We start from the raw sequence: 27,486 nt of genomic DNA on the forward strand, positions 1-27,486 counted from the left end.
TTGGGACGCACACCTGCCTGTGACAGCAGCAGTCAGACCTCTGCAGTGAAAACTGACAGTTCTGGGTCTGGATCTTCTCAACAGTGAGATGGGAAATGGATATTCATCTTAACAGCCCCACAATCTGAGAGACCTTGGAAATGAAATACTAATTATGATTCCTTTAATGTTAGGTTTCCTTTGTGGAACTGCTGGGGTATGACAGTGACTGCTGAGCTAGACTCAATCTGTGGTAGAACAACCACTAACAGATAGTGGTCACAGTGCACATATTCCTTTCGTGGCGTTTCTCCAAGGTCATAATAGTTCTATTTCTCAAAAATCTGTTTTTGTCCTGTTGACATTGTGAAAACTACAAGCGACTCGACACACAGCTTAAAAGTTGTGTCACCGACTTTGTCATGGTTATTCATTTAATGTTTCAATGTAAAAAAGGTTCCTTAAACAGACTGAACTAGTCAGATACAGTGCCTTCTGAAAGTATTCACACCCCTTGGCTTTTTCAACATTTTGTTCTGTTACAGCCTGAAATTTAAATTGATAAAATTGAGATCGTGTCACTAGCCTACACACAATACCCCATCATGTCAAAGTGGAATTATGATTTCAGAATTTTGTACAAATTAATTAAAAATGAAAAGCTGAAATGTCTTCAGTAATTAAGTATTAAACCCCTTTGTTATGGCAAGCCTAAAGTTCAGGAGTAAAAATATGCACTCACTCTGTGTGCAATAATAGTGTTTAACATGATTATCTCTGTACCCCACACATACAGATAATTGTAAGGTCCCTCAGTGGAGCACAGATTTAACGACAAAGACCTGGGAGTTTTCCAATGCCTCGCAAAGAAGAGCACTTAAAAAAAGCAGACATTGAATATCCATTTGAGCATGGTGAAGTTATTAATTACACATCGGTTGGCATATCTGACTTTACAAACTGTTTAGGCTCCATGGATTGATGAGGAATTGAAAAATGATGGTTGAAAGATGGGGCAAAAGGAGTGGCTAATAAGGAGCAGGAGCTGCACATCTGACTGGCTGACTTACTGCAAATTGAGAAATGATGAGACTAAACTCAACGAAAAGAAGAAGAAACTATTACAAAGCCAAGATCAATGATATAAAGAATGATGGGAAAAAAAACTTGTTCTTTAAATGAAATTATGGGCAGAAAGACAAATTCAACTACATCTTTCATCGAATCAGATGCTTAATTCATCATAAAACCATTTGATGTTGCCAATTATTTTTATGATTATTTCATTGGCCAAGTGGGCAAACTTAGGCAGGAAATGCCAACAACGAACAGTGAGCAATTGTATTCATGCATAAAAACACAAATCAAAGAAAACCAGTGCAAGTTTGAATTTTGTCAAGTTAGTGTGGGAGAGGTGGAAAAATTATTATCATTGACCAATAATGACAAACCTCCTGGCATTGACAACTTAGATGGAAAGCTACTGAGGATGATAGCTGACTACAGCCACTCCTATCTGTCATAATTTTTATCTGAACCTCGAGTCTTTGTCCTCAGGCCTGGAGGGAAGCCAAAGTAATTCCGCTACTCAAGAGTGGTAAACCTGCCTTTACTGGTTCTAACAGCAGACTTATAAGCTTGGTGCCAGTTCTTCGCAAACTGTTGGAAAAAATTGTGTTTGACCAAATACAATGCTATTTCCCTGTAAACAAATGAACAGACTTGTTGAAATAAATTGATAATAAGAAGATTGATATTATTGACCATAACCTGTTGTTGAAAAAAAAAAGTGCTATGGCTTTTCAACCTCTGCCATATCATGGATCCAGAGCTTTCTAATAGAACTCAGAGGATTATCTTTAATGGAAGCTTCTCTAATGTCAAACATGCTACTCTTTTCTATTTTTACCAATGACCCATTACTGGCATTAAACAAAGCATGTGTGTCCATGTATGCTGATGATTCAAACATATATGCATCAGCAATCACAGATAATGAAGTCACTGAAACCCTTAACAAAGAGTTGCAGTCTGTTTTGGAATGGGTGGCCAGTAATAAACTGGCCCTGAACATCTCTAAAACTAAGAGCATTGTATTTGGTACAAATCATTCCTTAAGTTCTAGACCTCAGCTGAATCTGGTAATGAATGGTGTGGCTGTTGAACAATTTGAGGAGACGAAATTACTTGGCATTACTAGCCTGTTCAACCTCCCTTTCGTATCATCTGAGATCACTGAAGATTGAAAAGCTGCCACGGTCATCCCCCTCTTCAAAGGGGGAGACACTGGACCCAAACTGTTACAGACCTATATCTATCCTACCCTACCTTTCTAAGGTCTTCGAAAGCCAAGTTAACAAACAGATCACCGACCATTTACAAAATAGCCTCCAACACTCTAAGCAAATTGGATGCAGTCTACCACAGTGCCATCCGCTTTGTCACCAAAGCCCCATATACTACCCACCACTGCGACCTGTATGCTCTCGTTGGCTGGCCCTCGCTTCATATCCGTCGCCAAACCCACTGGCTCCAGTTCATCTATAAGTCTTTGCTAGGTAAAGCCCCACCTTATCTCAGCTCACTGGTCACCATAGCAGCACCCACCCATAGCACGCACTCCAGCAGGTATATTTCACTGGTCACCCCCAAAGCCAATTCCTCCTTTGGCCCCCTTTCCTTCCAGTTCTCTGCTGCGAATGACTGGAACGAATTGCAAAAAAATCACTGAACCTGGAGTCTTATATCTCCCTCACTAACTTTAAGCATTAGCTGTCAGAGCAGCTTACAGATCATTGCACCTGTACACAGCCCCTCTACACATTCCAACATCCAACTACCTCAGCCCCATATTGTTTGTTTGTTGTTGGTTTTTTGCTCCTTTGCACCCCAGTATCTCTACTTGCACATTCATCTTCTGCACATCTATCACCCCAGTGTTAATTGTTAAATTGTAATTACTTTGCCACTACGGCCTATTTGTTGCCTTAGCTCCCTGTTGCCTTACCTCCCTAATCTTACCTCATTTGCACACACTCTATATAGACTTTTATATTGTGTTATTGACTGTTCGTTTGTTTGTTCCATGTGTAATTCTGTTGTTTGTGTCGCACTGCTTTGCTTTATCTTGGCCAGGTCGCAGTTGTAAATGAGAACTTGTTCTCAACTGGCCTACCTGGTTAAATAGAGGTGAAATTCAAAAAATACAAAAAATGATTCAATGGTTGTAAAGATGGGGAGAGGTCTAGCAGTAATAAAGAGATGCTGTTTTTTGACACCACACTGCGAAAAGCAAGCTCTGCAAGCTCTAGTTTGTCGAATCTTGATTATTGTCCAGTCGTGTCGACAAGGAAAGACCTAGTTACGCTGTAGCTGGCCAAGAACAGAGGGGCACGTTTTGTTCTAAATTGTAATCAGAGGGCTGATAAATACTTGCATGCCAGTCTCTATTGGCTCAGAGTTGAGGAGAGACTGACTGCAAAAAAAAGAAGATAAAAAAGAAACAATGTTTTGAAAATCCCAAATTGTTTGCATAGTAAACTTACACACACTTATCCCACCAAACATGCCACCAGGGGTCTATTCACAGCATACAGTATTACGTATATAGAGCCCTTATTGCATAGAACTTCCTTCCATCTCACATTGCTCAAATAAACAGCAAATCTGGTTTAAAAAAACAGATAAAGCAATGCCTCTCCCCTATATACCCTAGATAGTTTGTGTGTATGCACTGATATGTAGGCTACTTGTGCCTTTTCAAAAAATGTATGTAGTTCTGTCCTTGAGCTGTTCTTGTCTATTGATGTTCTGTATTATGTTTCATGTTTTGTGTGGACCACAGGAAGAGTAGCTGCAGCTTTTGCAACAAGCAAATGAGGATCCTAATAAAATACCAATACACAGTCACTACAAAGATACAGTCATCCTTCCTAACTCAGTTGCCAGAGAGGAAAGAAACCACTCAGGGATTTCACCATGAGGCCAACAGTTACTTTAAAATGGTTCCATACACTACAGGTCAAATGTTTTAGAACACTTACTCATTCAAGGGTTTATTAATTTTTTAAAACTATTTTCTACATTGTAGAATAATAGCGAAGACATCAAAACTGTAGTAACCAAAAAAAAGTGTTAAACAAATCAAAATATATTTTAGATTCCTCAAATTGCCACCCTTTGCCTTTGAGACCAGCTTCACTTGGAATGCTTTTCCAACAGTCTTGAACGAGTTCCCACATATGCTGAGCACTTGGCTGCTTTTCCTTCACTCTGCGGTCCGACTCATCCCAAACCATCTCAATATTGTTGAGGTCAGGGGATTGTGGAGGCCAGGTCTCTCTTTGGGCAAATAGCCCTTACAAAGCCTGGAGGTGTGTTGGGTCATTGTCCTGTTGAAAAACAAATTATATTCCCACTAAACTCAAACCAGATTGGATGGCGTATCGCTGCAGAATGCTGTGGTAGCCATGCTGGTTAAGTGTGCCTTGAATTCTAAATAAATCACAGACAGTGTCAACAGTAAAGCACCCCCACAACATAACACCTCCTCCTCCTTTACAGTGAGAAATACACATGTGGAGATCATCCGTTCACCCACAACACGTCACTCAAAGACACGGCGGTTGGAACCAAAAATCTCCAAATTGGACTCCAGACCAAAGGACAAACTTCCACCGGTCTAATGCCCATTGCTCGTGTTTCTTGGACCAAGTCTCTTCTTATTATTGGTGTCACTTAGGAATGGTTTCTTTGCAGCAATTCGATCATGAAGGCCTCATTCACAAGGTCTCCTCTGAACAGTTGATGTTGAGATGCATCTGTTACTTGAACTCTAAAGCATTTATTTGAGATGCAATTTCTGGTAACTCTAACAAACTTCTCCTCCGCAGCAGAGGTAACGCTGGTTCTTCCATTCCTGTTGCGGTCCACATAGCACTCGATTGTTTTTGCGACTGCACTTGAAGAAACATTCAAAGTTCTTGAAATGTTCCGTATTGACTGACCTTCATGTCTTCAAGTAATGATGGACGGTCGTTTCTCGTTGCTTGTTTGAGCTGTCCTTGCCATAATATGGACTTGGTCTTTTACCAAATAGGGCTATCTTCTGTATACCCCCCACACCTTGTCACAACAACTGTTTGACTCAAACGTATCAAGGAAAGAAATTCCACAACTTTTCACAAGGCATACCTGTTAATTGAAATGCATTCCAGGTGACTACCTCATGAAGCTGGTTGAGAGAATGCCAAGAGTGTGCAAAGCTGTCATCAAGGGGTGGCTATTTGAATAACACTTTTTTGATGTCTTCATTACTACTCTACAATGTAGAAAATAGTAAAAATAAAAACATGTTTTCACTTCATCATTATGAGGTATTTGTGTAAATGAGTTAGAAAAAAAACCCTACTAATTAATTTCAATTGAGGCTCTAACAAAATGTGGATGTCAAGGGGTATGAATACTTTCTGAAGGCACTGTACTTTATACAATACCAGATTAGCATAGCAAATTATTGGTTTCGAAAGGAGTGATTGGGTTGTGCTCTATACAGTTATTGCCTCTGCAATCTCCAAACAGCAGATGCTAGTTTCATAAGACCGTGTGCTAACTCATTTCTATGGCCTCACAAAAAGAAAAGCACTAGATTGTCAGATATCAATACATGGAAATTCAAGTCAAACATTCTTCAAGTCAAAATCCAAAACCCGCTTGCTACGCCAGATGCACTTCTTTTATGTATTCAATCTTGTGAATGAAAACCCACTGGGCCTTAGATCCTTTGACTTCAGCTCCAAATTAACCAAATTGCCTTTTCAGTTAAATCATCTCATTTAATTAAATAAAGAGGGGACTTTTTGTACTAACTTTTTGAGGGAACTTGTGTGGGCAACAGAAGTAATTGCTCTGAAGTGAGTGGGTGAAACGGTGGTCCCCTAAGCCCACAACAGTTTCAGCTACATCACAAATGGCACCCCAGTGCACTATATAGGGAATAGGGTGCCATTTGGGATGCTCCCTTATTTTCATTAGAGGAGGGCTCTGTGAATGCAAACTACCACCAGGGCCATTTCATTTCAATACAGTTTGGATGAAAAGTGACACACGCACGTAAACACTTCAATTTGGAAGAAAACTTGATGTGAATTATCTCCACTGCGTAAACCTGAAAACTAATTTCACATGTTCGACTTGATTGCTTTGCACAGCTCTGCCGTGGTGAGTGAAATACACCAAATAGCACAGAGTCTGCTTTGGGAGGGAGTTTTCATTAAGCTGATTTCTTTTTTTTAAACTAAATAATCAGTGAATTATAATAAGATAGATAATATCTTCAGAGCCAATATTTTCCTCAACTATTAATATTCAAATGACAGTCTGAGTCAAAAAGCAGAATTTGAATTTTTACTGGGGACCAAGGTAATGGGGGAACATTTTACAAATACAAAGCACTTTTCAAAATGTAATGTGGTTTAGGGAGTTGTGACAGTGTTAGCTGATTTGGTTCTGGGGCAGAGATACGGGACACATCTCTCCTCAACCAGTGAGTAATATCCAGACTGATGCCATCAAACTGTTCTCCCTCTCTTGTCACAGCCAGGAGTTGGGAAGATGAGGGTGAATTAAATGTGTGGTCCAGACGCAGGGCTGGCTTTCTGACTGCTGATGTGAAGAGGAAACTCAGACAGTCTTGAAGGACAGTGGAAGTCGATAAAAATGCTTTTTAGGCTGCAGTCTTCACAGTTTTTTATTGCCCGACTGCTGATGACAGCTGTAGTGCTACAGTCCCCTCTTCCCTGCCTGGTTAAACCTGAGGCTAGGGAGGGAGGGAGGCTATACTGGGCACTGGGATCACAGATCTGCTCCTCATTTCCTGTAAGGGGACACCACACACAGTGCCCTCCCTGGCTCTTTCTCAATTCATCTTTCCTCAATTACTTGTATGTTCTCTCCTCGCCGACGCCTCAAACGCATTGGAGAAGGTCTGAAGGGAGGGACCTTGGACCTTCTCTTCCAATAGGGTTGAGAAGGCAGATGTAAGCAATTGTGGAAAGACTAATTGAGATCGCGCTCCTCTCCATCTCACTCTGGCTGCCCAGCTTCACTAAAGTCACCTGACCAATGATTGGCACACTGCTTGTACCAGTGTTGTGTATTATGTTGTGTGCCAGCGTCCAGCACACAACATAATACACATCACTGGTACAAGCAGTGTGCCAATCATTGTTGCAGCACGCCCAGAAATACTGACGATAGAATTCAGAATTACAGCTCCATAATCATATTGGGCAAAGTGTATTATTGAGCATTGAATCTGAACATCAGTCAAAAGATCCTGACAGAGTTAACCTACAGTGCAGGAAATGAATGTTTCCTGTTGTGTCACTGCAAATTGGAGGCATTGTATGGATTCAAGCCATTGGGTAAAATACAGGTGGCAGAAAACAATGCAATACTCTGGTTGGGTGTGATTAAATACGGGTCAGTTCCATTTAAAAAAGATATACAATGTGGGCTACAAATGTCGCCAACTCTATTATCTTACAAAGACGCTTTCCCATCCCAGAGTGAGGCATCATGGCACAGCTGGTATCATCTACCTGGGGCAGCAGAAGACATCACATGTTGTGGAGGGAGAGAGAGGGAACATCATTAATGATTAACGAGATGGGGTCAGTGATCATTTTCTCAGAACACCTCAGAGATAAATTGTATTTATTTGAATAGCCCGGAAGCTACTGTACTAATGAACACAGTTCAATCCATAAATAAATGTCACAGACTAGCGGTATTAAAAGTGTAGTAGATACATTTTTTATATTGTTTTTTGGTGGGAAAGTAACAAACATTTGTACTGCTTTTGACGTATAGACCAGAAGGTTTGAATACAAAAACATGAAAAGATGAGTTGAGTGAAACTACCACAGAACTTCCTTGCTTCAGTATTCCCTACCTGTGTTCCTGAGGGAATACCAACATGGTAACACATCCAGTTGAAAGGGAATGGCTGATAACAGTAGCTGATGAAAGTTGGAGTTTCATACTCAGATTTGGTTGTGTTCTTTAATTTCCCATGGTCCCAGAAGCATTGAGAATGAAGGGGGATTCCTGCCAAGGCAGGAACGGCATAATAATGGTATCTCTCACTGGTGATCTTTCAAAACTGTCACCGCCTGCCTGTCAGCCAGTGATTTAATCGAGCAAGATTTTCTAATTCCCTGTCGCTCCAGGTATCTCGGTTGGAAACTGAGAACATTTGAAAGATTACGCAGCACGTTGGAGAGAAGAGGGAAAACAACCACAAATAACACATTCAGAGTGTCGTTGACGGCTGGGCGGGTGGCAGGGAAAAGCAAACAATGCAGGGCTTGACATTCACTTTTTTTTTCACTTGTCCTTAGGACAGCTTTTTTTTGTTTTTCCCACTTGTCCAAAAGCTCAAGGTAGTTGTCCCCAAAAAAAGTAATGGTCTGTAACACCATGGGCCAAAAAGGTGACTGAAAATTGTGTTTTATGATGCAAGAAACCACAAAATAACATGCATTTTATCACTGGTATTGACAATGTAAGGCTGCTGGTCTCTGATCCCACGCATTATATCTCCTGCCGGTGTGGCCTTGAGCAAGGCACTTAACCCACCATAATGTAAAATACTGCACGAATAGGCTACTGTATAAAACACATGTGATCTGTCAACCCTCTGGAGAGCTACTGGGTGTGCAGGCTCTTGACCCAACCCTGCTCAAACACACTAGTCAGCTTATCTAGGCCCTGTTGAGCAGCTGATTTTTTACAATGTGGTGAGTTCGAGCAGGGCTGGAGCATAAGCCTGCACACCCATCTCCTGGTGGATGGCCAGGGAGATATTGACAGCACAGGAGTTAGGAATCTAATAATATTTGTTTTTACTTTGTCAGAATTACATAGCTAGTATTGAATAGAGGAAAATCCTAGTAAATTTTGAGAGCTTGAGAGACGGTTTACAATCATAGTTTGCAGCATTGGTTGTTATACAATGCACTCTGCAGAGATTGGTGGGACAGTGTGCAGCACATCGCATCCGGAGGACACTTTGATCCAATTCTGATCGGCATAGCCTAATTGTTTGATAGTGATTTTTGCATGATTTTTAAATACTTGTCCATTTGGACAATTTAATCTATAATCTTGTTAGGATGACCTTCAGAACAGTGCTCATCCAAGGGCTGTCTGTCCATGCTCCAAAGCTTAGACTCACACTATGGCTGCGACCCTATTGCCTATATAGCGCACGGCTTTGACCAGGGTCCATATGGCTCTAGTGCACTATATAGGGAATAGGATGCCATTTGTGATACAGCCCAGGCCTTCATGGGATCAATGATTCTAACAAAGACCAAGCCATCTTAAAAGCCAGGCAGTAGCCTCTCTCTCTACATCTCAGCATCCCTCTCCTCTCAATAGGATTCAAATCTGGATTGTGTAGGGAGGGTCCCTCTCCTTGGATTCTTCATCTCTATTGCAGCACACCCAAATAGGTAAATACCACTGTGTCACCATCAAAAACTCTGTTCACAACCTCCTCCTCCTCTCTCCCTATGATCAGACCCAGACATCTAGCCAGAGGAGAGAGCAGACCTGGGTTCAAATAGTATTTGAAATCTATTACATAGTTTGAGGGTTTGCTTTAGCCTGCCTAGAGTGTCAGTTGAGCAGGGATTGCTCTTTAAATTAGTTTAATTTCTCCAGACAAGCTCAATAAACAGGGCTAAAGTACTTGAAAGATCTCAAATAGTATATGAATTCAGGTCTGGAAGAGAGCTGGGGCTTTATGAGTAGAGATGAGCCACAGCCCTGTATGCCCTGTCCTCTCTGATGTGCAGTGTTGTCTAGCAACGGGAGTCTACAGCTCAAAGGTCTTCAGTCAAATAGTTTATAATTCCCTTCCTCAACGTGTTAATGTCATAATACGGCCCAATTTAGGGTGTTAACGCTCTGGAGGAGAGGGCAGGGCAGTGAACCTCCAGCGGTGGATTCTTTTTTTGATATTTTTTATTTTTATTTATTTCACCTTTATTTAACCAGGTAGGCTAGTTGAGAACAAGTTCTCATTTACAACTGCGACCTGGCCAAGATAAAGTGTAGCAATTTGACACATACAACACAGAGTTACACATGGAATAAACAAAACATGCAGTCAATAATACAGTAGAAAAAAAGAAAACAGTCTATATACAGTGAGTGCAAATGAGGTAAGTTAAGGAAATAAATAGGACATGGTGGCGAAGTAATTACAATATAGCAATTAAACACTGGAACGGTAGATCGGCAGAAGATGAATGTGCAGGTAGAGATACTGGGGTGCAAAGGAGCAAAATAAATAAATATATACCAGTATGGGGATGAGGTAGGTAGATAGATGGGCTGTTTACAGATGGGCTAAGTACAGGTGCAGTGATCTGTAAAATGCTCTGACAGCTGGTGCTTAAAGCTAGTGAGGGAGATGTGAGTCTCCAGCTTCAGAGATTTTTGCAATTTGTTCCAGTCATGGGCAGCAGAGAACTGGAAGGAAAGACGACCAAAGGAGGAATTGGCTTTGGGGGTGACCAGTGAGATATACCTGCAGGAGCGCATGCTGCAAATGGGTGCTGCTATGATGACCAGTGAGCTGAGATAAGGCAGGGCTTTACCTAGCAGAGACTTGTAGATAACCTGTAGCCAGTGGGTTTGGCGACGAGTATGAAGCGAGGGCCAACCAACGAGAGAGTACAGGTCGCAATGGTGGGTAGTGTATGGGGCTTTGGTGACAAAGTTGGTAGTTGGTAAACCAGGCGAGGCAATCATTTGAGAAATCAAGGCTGTTGAGTCTGCCAATAAGAATGTTGTGATTGACAGCGTCGAAAGCCTTGGCCAGGTCGATGAATACGGCTGCACAGTAACGTCTCTTATCGATGGCGGTTATGATGTCGTTTAGAACCTTGAGCGTGGCTGAGGTGCACCCATGACCAGCTCTGAAACCAGATTGCATAGCAGAGAAGGTATGGTGTGATTCGAAATGGTCGGTGATCTGTTTGTTAACTTGGCTTTCGAAGACCTTAGAAAGACAGGGTAGGATAGATATAGGTCTGTAGCAGTTTGGGTCTAGAGTGTCACCCCCTTTGAATTGGCACCCTATTCCCTATATAGGGCACTACTTTTGACCAGTGCCCTATATAGGGAATAGGGTGAGGAGTAGGGAACAGGGTACCATTTGGTGCAGACATTGATAGAAAAAGCATCCAAACACCAACGACTGGTGATTGGTGTAAATGTGGGTCGGCAGGCTTCAGTGTTACATGGTCAGTGGTGGTGTGTGAAGTGAACCTAGGCAGTCCACAGGAGAACTCAAACCAAATGTTTTTAGCTGGATGGATACAGAAGTGATGGAGCCAAGAGGAAATCATGTCAGAAGTACATAATGAGGCCAGTGGCATGAAAGAAAGGTGTGTATGAAGCAGATACAACAGCTAGGACGTTGGAAATGCAAATGTTGAAGCCACTTAAGGGATTGTTTTTTAGGATGGATCAAAAACAAGTGGATTCAAACACATAAAACCATGAACATAGTAGTGTAATAAAATTGCTGTTGTTCCACCAGCCTAGCGTGTCAGTGGAATAGGCCTTCAGACAGTGACCCCAGAGGGAAGCCCCTATTATTGCACGAATAAGGACTCCGTCCGCCTGGAGCCAGATATGAGAGGAGAGATGATTACATCTTTCTGTCAGACATCAGACAGGGTCAACACTGGGCAGCACAGATGGCCATCTAACTGTCCCTGAATGACCAGAACGTATTCTGTGCTGTGTGTGTGTGTGTGTGTGTGTATACACATGCCACACTGAGCCAAAGGTTCTTTGATAATCAGATCTGTTGGGTTCAGATGCATTATCCAACCCCCAGAGGAGTTCTGTCTCTCTGGGTAGGGTCCTGCACTGAACAGTAAGCCACATTATTCACAAAGGGAGCAGCCTTCAAATGAAATGACAAGATAGAAAATCCATGGGCACTTTGAGGGAATACATACTGTAATGGTATTCCACCATTTTGTTTCAGTGGGGCTTTAGCATCCATCCCTTAAGCCTACATTTCATTAGGATAATAAAATAATTTAGGTAAACTATACTCATCTCAGTATTTCATACATTTCAATAAAGTCTAAATGAAATACATAATACAAAAGATTGCTGTCTGCGATGTCCTAATTTTGCTGGCTATTAATGAAAGCACCAGTCCTATAACATGATTATCCTAAAATAAACACCTCAGGGTTGACTAAACAGCAGCATATTGGAGGGCTCGAACCTGATTTACTGTACATTACTGTGTGTGTGATAGAAACAGGAGTAATTCTGATCCAGCATGAAAACAGACAGACACAGATACAGTAAACAGATTTGAGGCTTATCATATGTTAGTAGGGAAGGATAGGAGATGCAGGCAGCATCCTAAATAGCACCCTACTCCCTATATAGTGCCACTACTGGTCAAAAGTAGTGCACTGTATAGGGAATAGTGTGCCATTTGCCACAAATCACACTTATTTTTTTATTTTATTTTTTATTTTACTAGGCAAGTCAGTTAAGAACAAATTCTTATTTTCAATGACGGCCTAGGAACAGTGGGTTAACTGCCTGTTCAAGGGCAGAACGACAGATTTTGTACCTTGTCAGCTCGGGGATTTGAACTTGCAACCTTTTCGGTTACTAGTCCAATGCTCTAACCACTAGGCTACCCTGCCGCCCCAACCTAACCTAACCTAACCAACCCAACCTAATGACATTGTCACCCATCCCACTCACATTCACACAACCTTCTTTTCAGCTTTAAACCTTGGCGTTGTCAAGGTAAATAAGAGCTTCAAAACCTTTTTAGGACTGGAACTAAGCTGTATAAAACACCAACAACCTAGCCAGAACAGTGAAGACAAAGACAATGGCCACGGAGGTATACTCTCCCACATTCAGACAAGATTAGAGCTGCACAATTCCAGTAACTTTTCCCAAATTCCCAGGTTCTCTCTAAATGGTAATCAGGAGAGAATCAGCAGGAAATCCAAAACCCTCTAACCAGGATTTCTGGGAAACCTAGGTATTTTGGGAAAGTAAGTGGGATTTTGCAAAGCTAGGCAGGATTTCTATAGAACCATAGTGTCCAGTCCTGCCTCCCCAGAGGTTGTTGGCCAAGAAGGATCCCTGGATTAGGCAGAAAACAGAAAGGCATGTCTCCCCTATAGATTAACTAAGGGATGACTCTGTCACAGAAGTTCAGATGGGAGATGACAGTAGCGGATCGTTAAATTCTACAGCCACATATTTAAACAGTCACTGATATTACCAAATACAGCACACGATGGTTTACTGAGTAAAGAGTAACGACTCTGTAATAAACCGTTAATTACAGTAACGGGTCCAAGAGTACATCAGCTATACATTCTGTCTGCGTCCCAAATGCCACTAGTACTTCAAATATATTGCCCTACTTTTGACCAGACCCCATAGGGCAGGGCAAAAGTAGTGCACTATATTGGAAAAAGGGTGCCATTTGGAACGTTCCTATATACCAGATTGATAGATAATCAGCAGATAAAGACATTATCAAGAGGTCAAACGTTGGATTATAGTTTATCAAATGAACGTATAATTTTAAATGAGAGATGAGGTTTGTGTGTAGTGTCTACAGCTTATTCAGCCTGCTGTTTTAGTAACACTATTTCAACCACAGTGACTTTCTCTCAACACATTCCTACCGATTTCACGGTTTCTCTTAACAGTTTGGTTTTCCACAACACCCATTCTTTCCCCATCATCGTAGGTGGTAGAATCTGTGGAGTGTATGTGTGTGTGTGAGAGAGAGACTCGAGGGACTCCTGTTGGGTATCTGAAAGCCCTCGGTCTGAATAAAGGGGGATTACCCGTGTGTTTACCCACGTTTTATGTGGGAATTAATTGCCCTCGGACGCACGCGCACACAGCCCCACCCCCGAGTGGTCCCACATTCAACTGCCTTTTCTATTCATCTGCAAAGCTGAGAAGATGGATCAAGGTTGAAGTGACCCCCCGTGGTGTGATGTTACTCACTCTAGGGCCTTATCAGGCTCCCAGAACCTCATTATACATCCCAAATGTCACTAGTGCACTACTTTAGACCAGACACTATATAGGGAATAGGGTGCCATTTGTGACTGCCTCTCAGATGCTGCTTGGCTAGCTGTTTCATATAATGCTTCGGGTGTGTTTGTGACTGCCTCTCAGATGCTGCTTGGCTAGCTGTTTCATATAATGCTTCGGGTGTGTTTGTGACTGCCTCTCAGATGCTGCTTGGCTAGCTGTTTCATATAATGCTTCGGGTGTGTGTGTGACTGCCTCTCAGATGCTGCTTGGCTAGCTGTTTCATATAATGCTTCGGGTGTGTTTGTGACTGCCTCTCAGATGCTGCTTGGCTAGCTGTTTCATATAATGCTTCGGGTGTGTTTGTGACTGCCTCTCAGATGCTGCTTGGCTAGCTGTTTCATATAATGCTTCGGGTGTGTTTGTGACTGCCTCTCAGATGCTGCTTGGCTAGCTGTTTCATATAATGCTTCGGGTGTGTTTGTGACTGCCTCTCAGATGCTGCTTGGCTAGCTGTTTCATATAATGCTTCAGGTGTGTTTGTGACTGCCTCTCAGATGCTGCTTGGCTAGCTGTTTCATATAATGCTTCGGGTGTGTGTGACTCGATGTGACCACTCCTGTATGTCGCTTTGCTCCGAGGGAGTTTTCTTACAGGCCTAACTGAACACAATAGAGCAGATTCAATAATAACAGCCACAGAGAAGGAGAATCAAATCACATAAGATCCCAGAGGGAGCATTCAACCAGGGTCTCTATTCTCCTGGAGGGGGATGAGACAATACAGACACAGGAGATAATTCACTAGTTTAAACTCCATCATGTGATGGAACACTGCATTTCAGGCATTCACGATATATACACCAATGAAAGCCCACCTCTCTTGAACACATTAAAGGGGCAAACAGGGATTGGAACATCCTTTTTTGGACAGGGGGTATTTTTGATCTCATGGATGGTCTATGAATTTGAGAGTTGTTACATTACTTCAGCCCAGTTCCTCAGCTGTTTACCAAAAAAGTGTTGGGTGACCGCTTTGTTGCTGTTTAAATCCCAGAATTCTCCCAGTGCTCTGTGCTTCTCACTAAAGTAGACTACATTGTTATGGCCAACACAGTTGTTGCCAAGTACATAATTGCATTTTCAGTCTATTTGGGGGCTTAGGACTTACAAGGTTATGACAAATGTTACCAGATGTCAAATTTGAACTCAAGACCTTGTGAAATATACACAGTAATTGTGGGAAAAGGTTACTGAGATAAGTTTGGGCTTTGCACAATATTTTTTTTGGCAGACAGAGGGGGCAAGTAGGACCAACCACAATATCCAGGAGAGGTTATGCAATTTGGCAGAGGACCATGAAGGACTAGCTCACAGAGAGAGAATATTCTTAACATACAGCTACGGTACCACCAATACAATAAATATAGGACCCCTACCAAAATAACAATTACTGCACAACAAACAGAGTAATTTCAACATAAATTATTTTCTTTCACTAACTCTATAAATCCTTTACCAGGCAGCCCATACTAGCCCAGCCATGTTATAGTTCCATACTGTAGGCTAATACACAGTACCAATGCCTATGAACTCCACAGAAAGCTCTATGCTGTTTCAACTATGTTGCACCAGTATGGTTGCGTCTCAAATGGAACCATATTCCCTATATAGTGCACTACTGTTGACCATGCCCTGGTCAGAAGTAGTGCACTATATAGGAAATAGGGTGCCATTTAAGACTCCGTCTGTCACAACAATATGATTGAGCTGACAGAAGTCAGTCATGGTTCTCAGGGTGGAGGAAATGGCTGACTTCTCCTCTGGGTTTCATGAAGCTCCCGGCAGACTCATTTTACGCTGCACAGTTAAATTTAAAGTTCTGATGGTCCTCAGTTTTGCAAGCAACTACTGTAGGCAATTAGAAAATGAATTCCACTGCATGTTTATGCAGCTGCAGGTTGGTTTTCCTTCTCTGCCAAGCAGACAAAAAGGGCAATGGGTGATGTTCCAGCTCTAAGAGGAATGAAAGAGGGAGGAGACTAGTCCCCAAACTGCACTATTCTGGCTTTCACATTCGGAGACAAACAAGGGCAGTTTAGAAAGCACATCACCCCTCACATACAGGGTACGACTGTCCAATGTCCACCATTATCATAGTAACACATACCGTAGGTCTTAGTGCCATGGACATGAGTAGATATTATATTGTGGGTCACATATCAATAATTAAATCAGTCTCTCAATCATAGCATTAGCCCTGAACTACATAGTAGAAGTCAGGGTTTTTTACTCTATCAAAAAAGGGCTTAGTGGGCGTGGCAATGGGCGCGGTCGGCCCGGTGGAATTTTAGATAACATTTTTAGAGGCCCCCACATTGGCGGTGTAGAGAATATCCCGGAATTCTACACCTTTCTCCATGGAGCTGAATCGTTGTGGTGCATCATGAACACAAACATGAAGTCCTTGACTGTTTATTGAACAAGTGCTCTATGATATTGCTAGTCTCGTTCAACAGCAGCAGTGCATGGTAATGCTATTCACTTCTTCACACATCCTCGCTCTAGAACTACAGGTAACTGCCAAAATAAAGGAAACACTTGAGTAAATGAGGGATACATAATATATTGAAAGCAGGTGCTTCCACACAGCTGTGATTCCTAAGGTAATTAACATCCCATCATGCTTAGGGTCATGTATAAAATGCTGGGTAGGCCATTATTTTGGGTACCATGGCTATGGATGACAATGCCCCCATCCACAAGTGATCACTGAATGGTTTAATTAGCATGAAAATGATGTAAACCATATGCCATAGCAGTCTGTCACCTGATCTCAACCCAACTGAACACTTATAGGAGATTCTGGAGCGGTGCCTGAGACAGCGTTTTCTCATGGAAGAATGGTATCGCATCCCTCCAATAAGAGTTCCAGACACTTGTAGAATCTATGCCAAGGTGTATTGAAACTGTTCTGGCTCAACACCCAATTAAGACACTATGTTGACACTATGTTTCCTTTATTTTGGCATTTACCTGTATAACAGAACACTAACACTGTGGCAGCACAATAATTTACAAATCAATACTACATACAGTATTAATAATATACACACTGCTGTGAGTATAGGAACATGTGAAATAACACCCTGTATTCTCTTTGGCTAGAGAAATCACATAATTCATTCTGTAATACGCTTCAGGCCATACAGACTTACAATTTAATACTGGTTCTGCGTCCCAAATTGCACTGTAATATTGGGTCAGCGTCCCAAATGGTATCATATTCCCGATGTAGTGCACAAAAGCTCTGCACAATAGGGAATAGGGTACCATTTGGGATGCAGACACGGACTACTGCTGTAGACACAGGGCACACAGGCTTATGGTTTCTCATAGCTTCATGTGTGATGTACAGTACTGTCACTGGTACACTGAGTATGAATGAATACATGGTAGGAATACAGATCATTGATGTACGATGATGTTGGAGTATTGTTGTAAAACCAATCTGGGACAATTAAGTTGAAGTTGGTAAAATGAACATATCTTCCATTCCACAAGAGTCTAGGGAATGGTGTGAGATGATTGACAGATGCCTATCCTAAAGGAAAGGAAACCGGATCAGCCTGAGGACCAGACTTCTATTCTGAGTCACAAACGGTTTATCTACAGTCCTAAACCAGCACTATATTCCCTATATAGTGCACTACTTTTGACCAGGGCCTATAAAAGTAAAAGCTATGTAGGAAATAGGGTGCCATTTGGGATGCATTTTATGAACATGCAACAGGAGTGAGTAAGTGAAAATGTAGAAATGTTGCCTCCCTTTCCCCCCAGGACCAAGGTAATCACCAGTGAGTCCCTGTCAGTAGAGTGGTGATATTTAACTGCCTTTCATTCCTGTGGTTATTTTCCTGGGGTGAGGTGTGTTGACTGGACTAAGACACTTCAGTGCAACAGTGTTTGGCCTAGCGTTACCTAGGCACAGCAAGATACTATTTTACCTATAAAGGAATGAGTTCTTCAACATCACCAGGGCTTGAATGATGGTCTTTAGCACGATGAATTGGTCCATAAAAACAATGTACCAGGCAGAAGTGCTAGTTAATAGTAATTCTTGATAGTGGTATTTATAGTGTTTTTACTACCTCTCTTCATCAGCCCCGGGTTCAAAGACAAACCCTGCCCATCTGCCACTCCTGGCAGGATTGAGCAAATGGCCAAAGTATTTAAACCCAGTTCTGCCCCTCATAGCGTAGGACCGACCCTCGGCCCCCTACCTGTCGGCGGAGGGAGGGCGTCCGTTTGCGTTGCGGGCCTTGCCGACTTGTGTGTAGAGGGAGGAATCTTGGTGGTGGTGGTCGTTGTCTCGGGGGCTCTGGGGACGGCTGTGTCCGCTGCCCAGGGACATGTCCAGGGGCCCGATGCCGGCATAGGGGTGCTCCTCGTCTCGGCTCAGGTTGATGTCCAGGATCTCAGCGTAGTCCCTCTCCCGTGCCTGCCGCTCCCGCAGCTCCCGGGTCTTAAGCTGGATCCTGGAGGAAAGGAGACACGGAATGTTTCTTCATGGATTCAAAAGGAAAACAGTGGATTACACCCTATTGAAAGCAAATGTAATTGACACATGCACTGAAAGCAACAGGTGTAGACTTTACTGTGAAATGCTTCCTTACGGGCCCTTTCCAGACAATGCTAAATTAAAGAGAAAATTTGCACAAAAGGAAATAGTAACAATAAAATAATGAGGCTATATACAGAGTATACCAAACATTTGCACCCCCCTTTTGCCCTCAGAACAGCCTCAATTCGTTGGGGCATGGACTCTAACAAGGTGTCAAAAGCATTCTACAGTGAAACTGGCCTATGTTGACTTCAATACTTGCCACAGTTGTGTCAAGTGGGCTGAATGTCCTTTGGGTAGTGGACCATTCTTGAAACACACGGGAAACTGTTGAGCATGAAAAACCCAGAAGCATTGCAGTTCTTGACACAAACCGGTACGCCTGCCACCTACTACAATACCCCTTTAAAAGGCTCTTTTGTCTTACCCATTCACCCTCTGAATGGCACACATATCTCAATTGTCTCAAGGCTTTAAAATCCTTCTTTAACCCGTCTCCTCCCCTTCATCTACACTGATTGAAGTGGATTTTAAGTGACATCAACAAGGGACCAAAGCTTTCACCTGATCAGTCTATATGTCATGGCAAGAGCAGTTCTTCATTTTTTTTATATACTCAGTGTACAAGGACTTCCAGTACAGTCAATGTGCTGGGGTACAAGGTAGCTGAGGTAATTGAGGTAATATGTACATGTAGGTAGGGGTAAAAGTGACGAGGCAATCATGATAGAAGATTATAAACAAATAAAGAGTTGCAGCAGCATGTGTAAACAGTGTGAAAGAGTTTAAAAGTGTGTCTGTGTGGAGTCAATATGCATGTGTATGTTTTGTGTGTGTAAGCATATGTAGTATCTATGTAGACTGTGTGACTGCAGAATGTGTGACTGTGTGGTTAGAGTCCAGTGAGAGTGCATAGAGCCAGTGCAAAAAATATATAATATATGCAAATAGTCCGGGAAGCCATTTGATTAGCTGTTCAGTGGTCTTATGGCTTGGGGGTAGAAGCTGTTCAGGAGCCTTTTTTGTCCCAGACTTGGTGCTCTGATACCGTTTGCCGAGCGGTATCATAAAGAAAAGTCTGACTTTGGTGGCTGGAGTCTGACAATTTTTAGGGCCTTCCTCTGACACCGCCTGGCATATAGGTCCTGGGTGGCAGGGAGCCAGGACACTAACCTATGTAGCGCCTTGCGGTCGGATGCCAAGCAGTCGCAATATCAAGCGGTGATGCAGCCAGTCAAGATACTCTCAATTGTGCAGCTGTATAACTTGAGGATCTGAGGGCCCATGCCAAATCTTTTCAGCCTCGAGGGGGAAGAAGCATTGTCGTGCCTTCTTCATGACTGCGTTGGTGTGTTTGGGCCATGATGGGGCCTTTGTGATTTGGACACTCGACCCGCTCCACTACAGCGCTGTCAATGTGAGTGGGGGCGTGCTCAGACCTAATTTCCTGTAGTCCACGTTCATCTCTCGTCTTACTGACATTGAGGGAGAGATTGTTTTCGTGGCACCACACTTCCAGGTCTCATCGTCATTGTGGATCAGGCCTACCACTGTTGTGTCGTTGGCCAAGGTAATTAATTATAAGTCGTGTGCGGCCACGCGGTCGTGGGTAAACAAGGAGTACAGGAGGGGACTAGGCACACATCCCTGAGGAGCCCCTGTGTTGAGGGCCAGCGTGGCAGAAGCACTGTTGCCTACCCTCACCAAATGGCCCATCAGGAAGTTCAGGATCCAGTTACAGAGGGAGGTGTTAAATCCTTAGCTTAGTGATGAGCTTGGAGGGCACTATGTTGTTGAACGCTGAGCTGTAGTCAATGACCAGCATTCTTACAAAGTTGTTCCTTTTGTCCGGGTGGCAAAGGGCAGTGTGGAGTGCAATAGCGATTGCGTAATCTGTGTATCTGTTGGGGTGGTATGCAAATTGGAGTGGTTCAAGCGTGTCTGGGACGATGGTGTTGATGTGAGCCAGGACCTGCCTTTCAAAGCATTTCATGGCTATAGATATGAGTGCTACGGGGAGATAGTATTTAGAATGGCTACCTTGGGATTCTTGGGTACAGGGACTATGGTGGTCTGCTTGAAATATGTAGGTATTACAGACTGGGTCAGTGAGAGGTTGAAAATGTCATTTGCCAGCTGGTCGGCGTATGCTCTGAGTACGCAGTCCTGGTAATCAGTCTGGCTCTGCGGCCTTATGAATGTTAACCTGTTTAAAGGTCTTACGCTTTATCGGCTACGGAGAGTGTGATCACAGTCATCCGGAACAGCTAGTGCTCTTTTGCATGGTTCAGTGTTGCTTGCCTCAAAGCGAGCATTGAAGGAATTTAGCTCGTCTGGTAGGCTTCCCTATATAGCGTACAGCTTTTGACCAGAGCCCTATACAGTGAATAGGGTGCATTTGAGACAAACATTTTTACATCCTTATTGTAAAAGGCGGCTGCACCTTCTTTCTATAACACTTATGTATTTTTAAACCCTTGTGTAAACTTTCCACTACTGCAGTGAAATAGTTAGAAATTCTGTGGCGGTCTGAGTAGGCTACCTTGGGAAGGGTGGAGAAGCAGAAACTTTAACCTAATCAATGTCTGATCTGTAATGGCAGTTCCTTTCCCAAGGATCAGTTGGGATTTGCAAATCCGCCGGTAAAACACATATTGATTGGTCAAGGCCAGAGGCTAGAGAAAATCCACCTCTAATTGACTGTCTGTATGAATTTACTCCTCAGGTGAGGGTCAGGGCCTTCTCTTCACAGCTAGACAGAAAAACAGAATTGTTTAGTGCATCCTAAATGGCACCATATTCCCAATATAGTGCACTAGGCCTGGTCAACAGTAGTGCACAATAAAGGGAATATGGTACCATTTGGGACACCGACAAGCTCGTGTCTGGTGAATCAACTGTCCGGAATATATTATGTATACATCTAATCCCACTTTCCTTTCATTCAGTATGTTTTATCATTATTGTGTAGCTTTTACCACCAAGCAAGGGTGTAAAGTACTTAAGTAAAAATACTACTTAAGCTATTTTTGGGGAGTATCTGAACTTGACTATTTATATTTGACAACTTTTACTTCACTAAATTCCTAAAGAAAATATACTTTTTGCTCCATACATTTTTCCTGACACCCAAAGTCCTCTTTACATTTTGAACACTTGGCAGGACAGGAAAACGGTCACACATCCCTGATCACCTGTACGTCCTCTGATCTGACGAACTCACTAAACACACATGCTTTGTTTATAAATTATGGCAGCGTTGGAGTGTGCCCCTGGCTATCCTTAAATCAAAAATGTAAATAAAAGTGCCGTCTGGTTTGGTTAATAAGGAATTTGACATTTTTTTATACTGAAGTATATTTTAGTAATGACGTTCACATTTGATACTTAAATCAATATGCAACTTTTTGGGCGATCAGACAAAATTCACAGAGCAATGTGAGTTATAGATTGATCACTACTTGAAAACAAGTCTAAGAAGGGGTAGATCTGATCTATGTGCACTATTTCTATGCTTCCCGTTCTTTAGTTTTGCGTATTTTACTTTTGGTTTTGTATACCAGCTTCAAAACAGCTAAAACAACATTTTTGGTTATTGAAAATATATTTCACAGTGATTGATGGTACAATGATTCTCCACACTATACTAGCTTATTTTGTAACAAACTGAAAATTAGCTAACTATTAGAGTTCTAGTAACCAGAATATGGCAGTACTATTTCTACTTGGAGCTACTAGGTATATTTAAAACCTAATACTTTTACTCAAGTAATATTTTACTGGGTGACTTGAGTCATTTTCTATAAAAAAGTATGTTTACTTTTCCTCAAGTACGCCAATTGGGTACTTTTTCCACTGCTGTCACCAAGGGACATCACATTATTGTTACACAGTGAACACAATGGAACATTGTTCTGTGTGGAAAATGAGGAAAGGTCTCTCACCAACCCTGGTTCTTATGCCATCTACTACCCCCTCCTTCCCTAGTGTAGAACCCATTATAGCTCCTAGCCACCTACTCTTTGCCAAGTAGAGATATTTCCATCTCTCATGAGGGCCAATCATTAAGACCTGGGAGGGTTTCCTCACAGAAACATGTCAGGGCTGAGGCCATTGTTTGGTCCTACGGTTAACTCAGTCCTTCTTTCTGGCTGGCCCACTTGGATAGAGGCTCAGGATTATGACATGTGTTGGCACTTGCTATTCTCAAGATAGAATATCTAATTTGAATGGATTGGGGAACAATTAGCATTTTTGTGGTACAATGTAAACAGTGCTTGAATTTGAGGAAGACGATTCAGCTGTAGTGGTTCTTTCAGAAGATGTAGGGATTGAGATTGTACAGGCTTTCGTGTCAAGGCAGCTGCTGTTGTAAGGAGACAAATTCATTCTGTCGGTCTAGCTAGCCTGATTAGAACATAGCATTGGTGACCCCTTTACCTCCCTTCCATGGAAAGGCTTCTGAGGGAGCAGATTGCCATGTCTGCCCTCATCAGCAGCACAGTGTTTCCCATCACTAGCTTACTACACTCGCAACACAAACCTTGTTTTCTCCGGGTTTAAAGAAAGATCTCTCAAGGGCCCGTTTCCTTCTGGTAATGTAGATATTCGCTGAGTCTACAAACAAGCTTTAGAGTGTCTTCACTCAGGGCAGGCTACAGTGCTAATGTGTTATAAGAGGACTTTGTTTCCAAAACAAATCCTAAACATAATATTATTCAAAAGATTGCTTAGTCTATTCATCTCAGCGACTGCCTAGAATATGTGATGAGCTCTTTTCGAGCTCATCTGGGAAATATTACTGCCTTTATGGAGAAATATTGTCCCGTATAATGACTATTTTATTTCACAGTTAAATGGAAAACCCTTTTCTTTGACTTACCATTTCATTATGCATATTTCTTGAGGCATAATTATTTAGATTTCCCTGTTGAGTGCTAGACGAGGCAAACCTGTCTGTCCTCCTTTCTCTTTCCCTCGTTCCCCAGCAGTAAAGAGGCCCAGAGAGAAGCAAGGGGATGATAATTGCTAGTTTAAAGGTTGATAATTGGCGTAGCTGTAATTATGTGCTCGTTGAGGTACTCCCTCCTTGCACTTAAAATGAATACCTTAGCTGTTCACCACGGAATGGTCTGTAGGGAGAGGGGTGGAGGAGTAGGTAGATAGCACACTGAGAACACAAGTGTTTCATCTGGATAAGAAATGAAGCATGATTGATGATACACCCACACTGACTTACTGTAACTTGAGATCCATCTAGAGATTAGTATTGAATGTGATCAAAAATGTACAGAGGACATTTTGTGTTTAATGCAGAGACCTATGTACCACAGTGATGCAGATATATACTCCATGACCAAAAGTATGTGGACACCTGCTTGTCGAACATCTTTATTCCAAAATCATGGGCATTAATAACAAGTTTTTTCCCCGTTTGCTGCCATAACAGCCTCCACTCTTCAAGGAAGGCTTTCCACTAAATGTTGGAACATTGCTGTGGGGACTTGCTTCCATTCAGCCACACGAGCATTAGTGATGTTGGGCGATTAGGCATGGCTCACAGTCGGCGTTCCAATTAATTCCAAAAGGTGTTGGATGGGGTTGAGGTCAGGGCTCTGTGCAGGCCAGTCAAGTTCTTCCACACCGATTTCTACAAACCACTTTTGTCTGGACCTCGCTATGTGCACAGGGGCATTGTCTTGCTGAAACAAGAAAAGGCCTTCCCCAAACTGTTGCCACAAAGTTGGAAACACAGAATTGTCTAAAATGTCATTGTATGCTGTGCATTACGATTTTCCTTCACCGGAACTAAGGGGCCTAGTCCGAACCATGGAAAACAGCCCCAGACCATTATTCCTCCTCTCCCAAACGTTACAGTTAGCACTACGCAGTCGGGCAGGTCGGTAACCCAGATTTGTCCGTCAGAATGCCAGATGGTGAAGCGTGATTTATCACTCCAGTCCAATGGCGGCAAGCTTTACACCAGTCCAGCTGACACTTGGCATTGCGCATGGTGGAGTGCGGCGACCCCGCCATGGAAACCCATTTCATGAAGCTCCCGACAAACAGTTATTGTGCTGACGTTGCTTCCAGAGGCAGTTTGGAACTCGGTAATCAGTGTTGCAACCGAGGACAATGATTTTTATATGCTACACGCTTCAGCACTCAGCGGTCCCGTTCTATGAGCTCGTGTGGCCTACCACTTTGCGGCTGAGCTGTTGTTGCTCCGAGACTTTTCCACTTCACAATAACAGCACTTACAGTTGGCCGGAGCAGCTCTAGCAAGGCAGAAATTTGAACTGACTTATTTTCTCCTATGACGGTGCCATGTTGAAAGTCACAGAGCTCTTCAGTAAGGCCTTTCTATTGCCAATGTTAATCTATGGAGATTGCATGCCGTGTGCTCGATTTTCTACACCTATCAGCAACGGGTGTGTCTGAAATATCCAAATCCACTAATTGAAGGGGTATCCACATACTTGTGTGTGTGTGTGTTTATATATATATATATATATATATATATATATGTATATATATATATATATGTATATGTATATATATATGTGTATATGTGTGTATATATGTGTATATGTGTATATATATATATATATATATACGTATATATATATATACATATATATATATACATATATATATATATACATATATATATATACATATATATATATATATATATATATGTATATATACTTGTGTGTGTATATATATATATATATATATATATATATATATATATATAAAATATATATTTGTGTGTGTATGTATGTATGTATGTATGTATGTATGTATGTATGTATGTATGTATGTATGTATATATATATATATATGTATATATATATATAAATAAAATTGCTACTACAGTAAGTCACGTCAGATATATTCATACAAGTGTTTCCTATAGGTCTGATCATAATGATTTCTGGGTGTCTCAACTCTCGGTATTTCATGACAAGATCATTAACATATGTATAGCAATGGCTTATGATCTAAATAAATTGTGCATTGATTCACCTTGCAGTATATTTCCTTCTGAATCCATAATTTGCAAAACTTATTAGCCGAGAGCTTAAAGCAGAGGGAGCTATTTTGTTGATGTGAATTTATAATGGCAGTCCCTTTGATTTGGTCTCCATGTCCAAGTGATTGGCTGTGCATCAGCACTGTAATGACATGGTACGTAGAAATGGAAGTGTTGTGATGAGTGTGATCATTATCACCCACAGCCAGGGCACTAAATATCTGGGCTTCAAAAGAAGCTCTCATGTCAATGATTGCCCCCAAAACTTTCAGTCCTTTAATAGAGGGTAAATCAAAGGAAACACTCAGTGCTGCAGTAGGGTGGTGTACATCAAGCACCAACGCACTCCCTCTCTCTATTTTTTAGTTGCATCCCAAATAGCACCCTATTCCCAATATAGTGCACTACTTTAGACCAGGGCAACTATAAAGGGAATAGGGTGCCACTTGGGACTCTCACCCTGTCTCTAGCGTATGTGTGAATGTAGCTTTTAGTTGACTTGTGGGATCACAGAAAAGGATGTAGTCATTGAGACAGGGGCAAGTAAGACAGGCCGGGGAACGAAGACAGAGCAGGCTCTTTCAGTGAGGCTTCCCAATATGTTGACCCTTGAACTTTCTTTGGTTCCTGGTAGAAATAGAAAAGACGATGTGACCGACCAGAAAGCCCTGTTAATTGCTTTAGTTGAGTTTTACATCAATGGTACATTTCAGTGACAGCGATGTCTTGTGCAAGATCCTATTTGACCTCAAGTAGTAGAATTTACTGTATGATGCCTGTATAACTAAGTACTACTAAAAACACCATTTTAATTTTGAGGAATCCATGGTTGTGTCCCAAATGCAGTAGTTGGAGAGGAGAGGAAGCAGCGTAACTACACAAGAACATGTCATAAATAGGTGAGAACATCGCAATATTCAGTTGCATTTTGTCAAACCAGTTATTACTCAACATTATAGGGTGTTATCACAATGTGAATAATCACCCTCAAAACTGATATCTGAACTTTCTAATAATGTGAAATACAAGTGTTAAATACCATGCTTTAGGGGCAGTGATCATGCACCTAAAACATGTACAGTTGAAGTCAGAAGTTTACATACAGCTTTGCCAAATACATTTAAACTCAGTTTTTCACCATTCCTGACATTTAATCCTAGTAAAAATTCCCTGTCTTCGGTCAGTTAGGATCACCACTTTATTTTAAGAATGTGAAATGTCAGAATAATAGTAGAGTGTGATTAATATCAGCTTTTATTTCTTTCATCACATGAATGCGTACTATTGTTTGTACAGATGAACATGGTACCTTCAGGCGTTTGGAAATTGCTCCCAAGGATGAACCAGACTTGTGGAGGTCTACCATTTATTTTCTGAGGTCTTGGCTGATTTCTTTTGATATTCCCATGATGTCACGCAAAGAGGCACTGACTTTGTAGGTAGGCCTTGAAATACATCCACAGGTACACCTCCAATTGACTCAAATTATGTCAATTAGCCTATCAGAAGCTTTTAAAGCCATGACATAATTTTATGGAATTTTCCAAGCTGTTTAAAGGCACAGTCAACTTCTGACCCACTGGAATTGTGATACAGTGAATTATAAGTGAAATAATCTGTCTGTAAACAATTGTTGGAAAAGTTACTTGTGTCATGCAGAAAGTAGATGTCCTAACCGACTTCCCAAAACTATAGTTTGTTAACAAGACATTTGTGGA

At 41.9% G+C, this 27,486-nt stretch overlaps 1 protein-coding gene across 5 annotated transcripts in view; it reads right to left on the reverse strand.

The window, feature by feature from the left end:
- Window positions 1-27,486, reverse strand: part of LOC139376031 (partitioning defective 3 homolog) — a 226,215-nt gene that overhangs the window by 37,443 nt on the left and 161,286 nt on the right. For all 5 annotated transcript variants that reach the window (XM_071118114.1, XM_071118112.1, XM_071118115.1 and 2 more), the window contains one exon: window positions 18,389-18,643. In XM_071118114.1, coding sequence (XP_070974215.1) covers window positions 18,389-18,643 — 255 coding nt within the window. The remainder of the gene's footprint in view (window positions 1-18,388; window positions 18,644-27,486) is intronic.

Source organism: Oncorhynchus clarkii, chromosome 20 (genome assembly GCF_045791955.1).
Source record: "Oncorhynchus clarkii lewisi isolate Uvic-CL-2024 chromosome 20, UVic_Ocla_1.0, whole genome shotgun sequence".
NCBI classification, from domain to species: domain Eukaryota; kingdom Metazoa; phylum Chordata; class Actinopteri; order Salmoniformes; family Salmonidae; genus Oncorhynchus; species Oncorhynchus clarkii.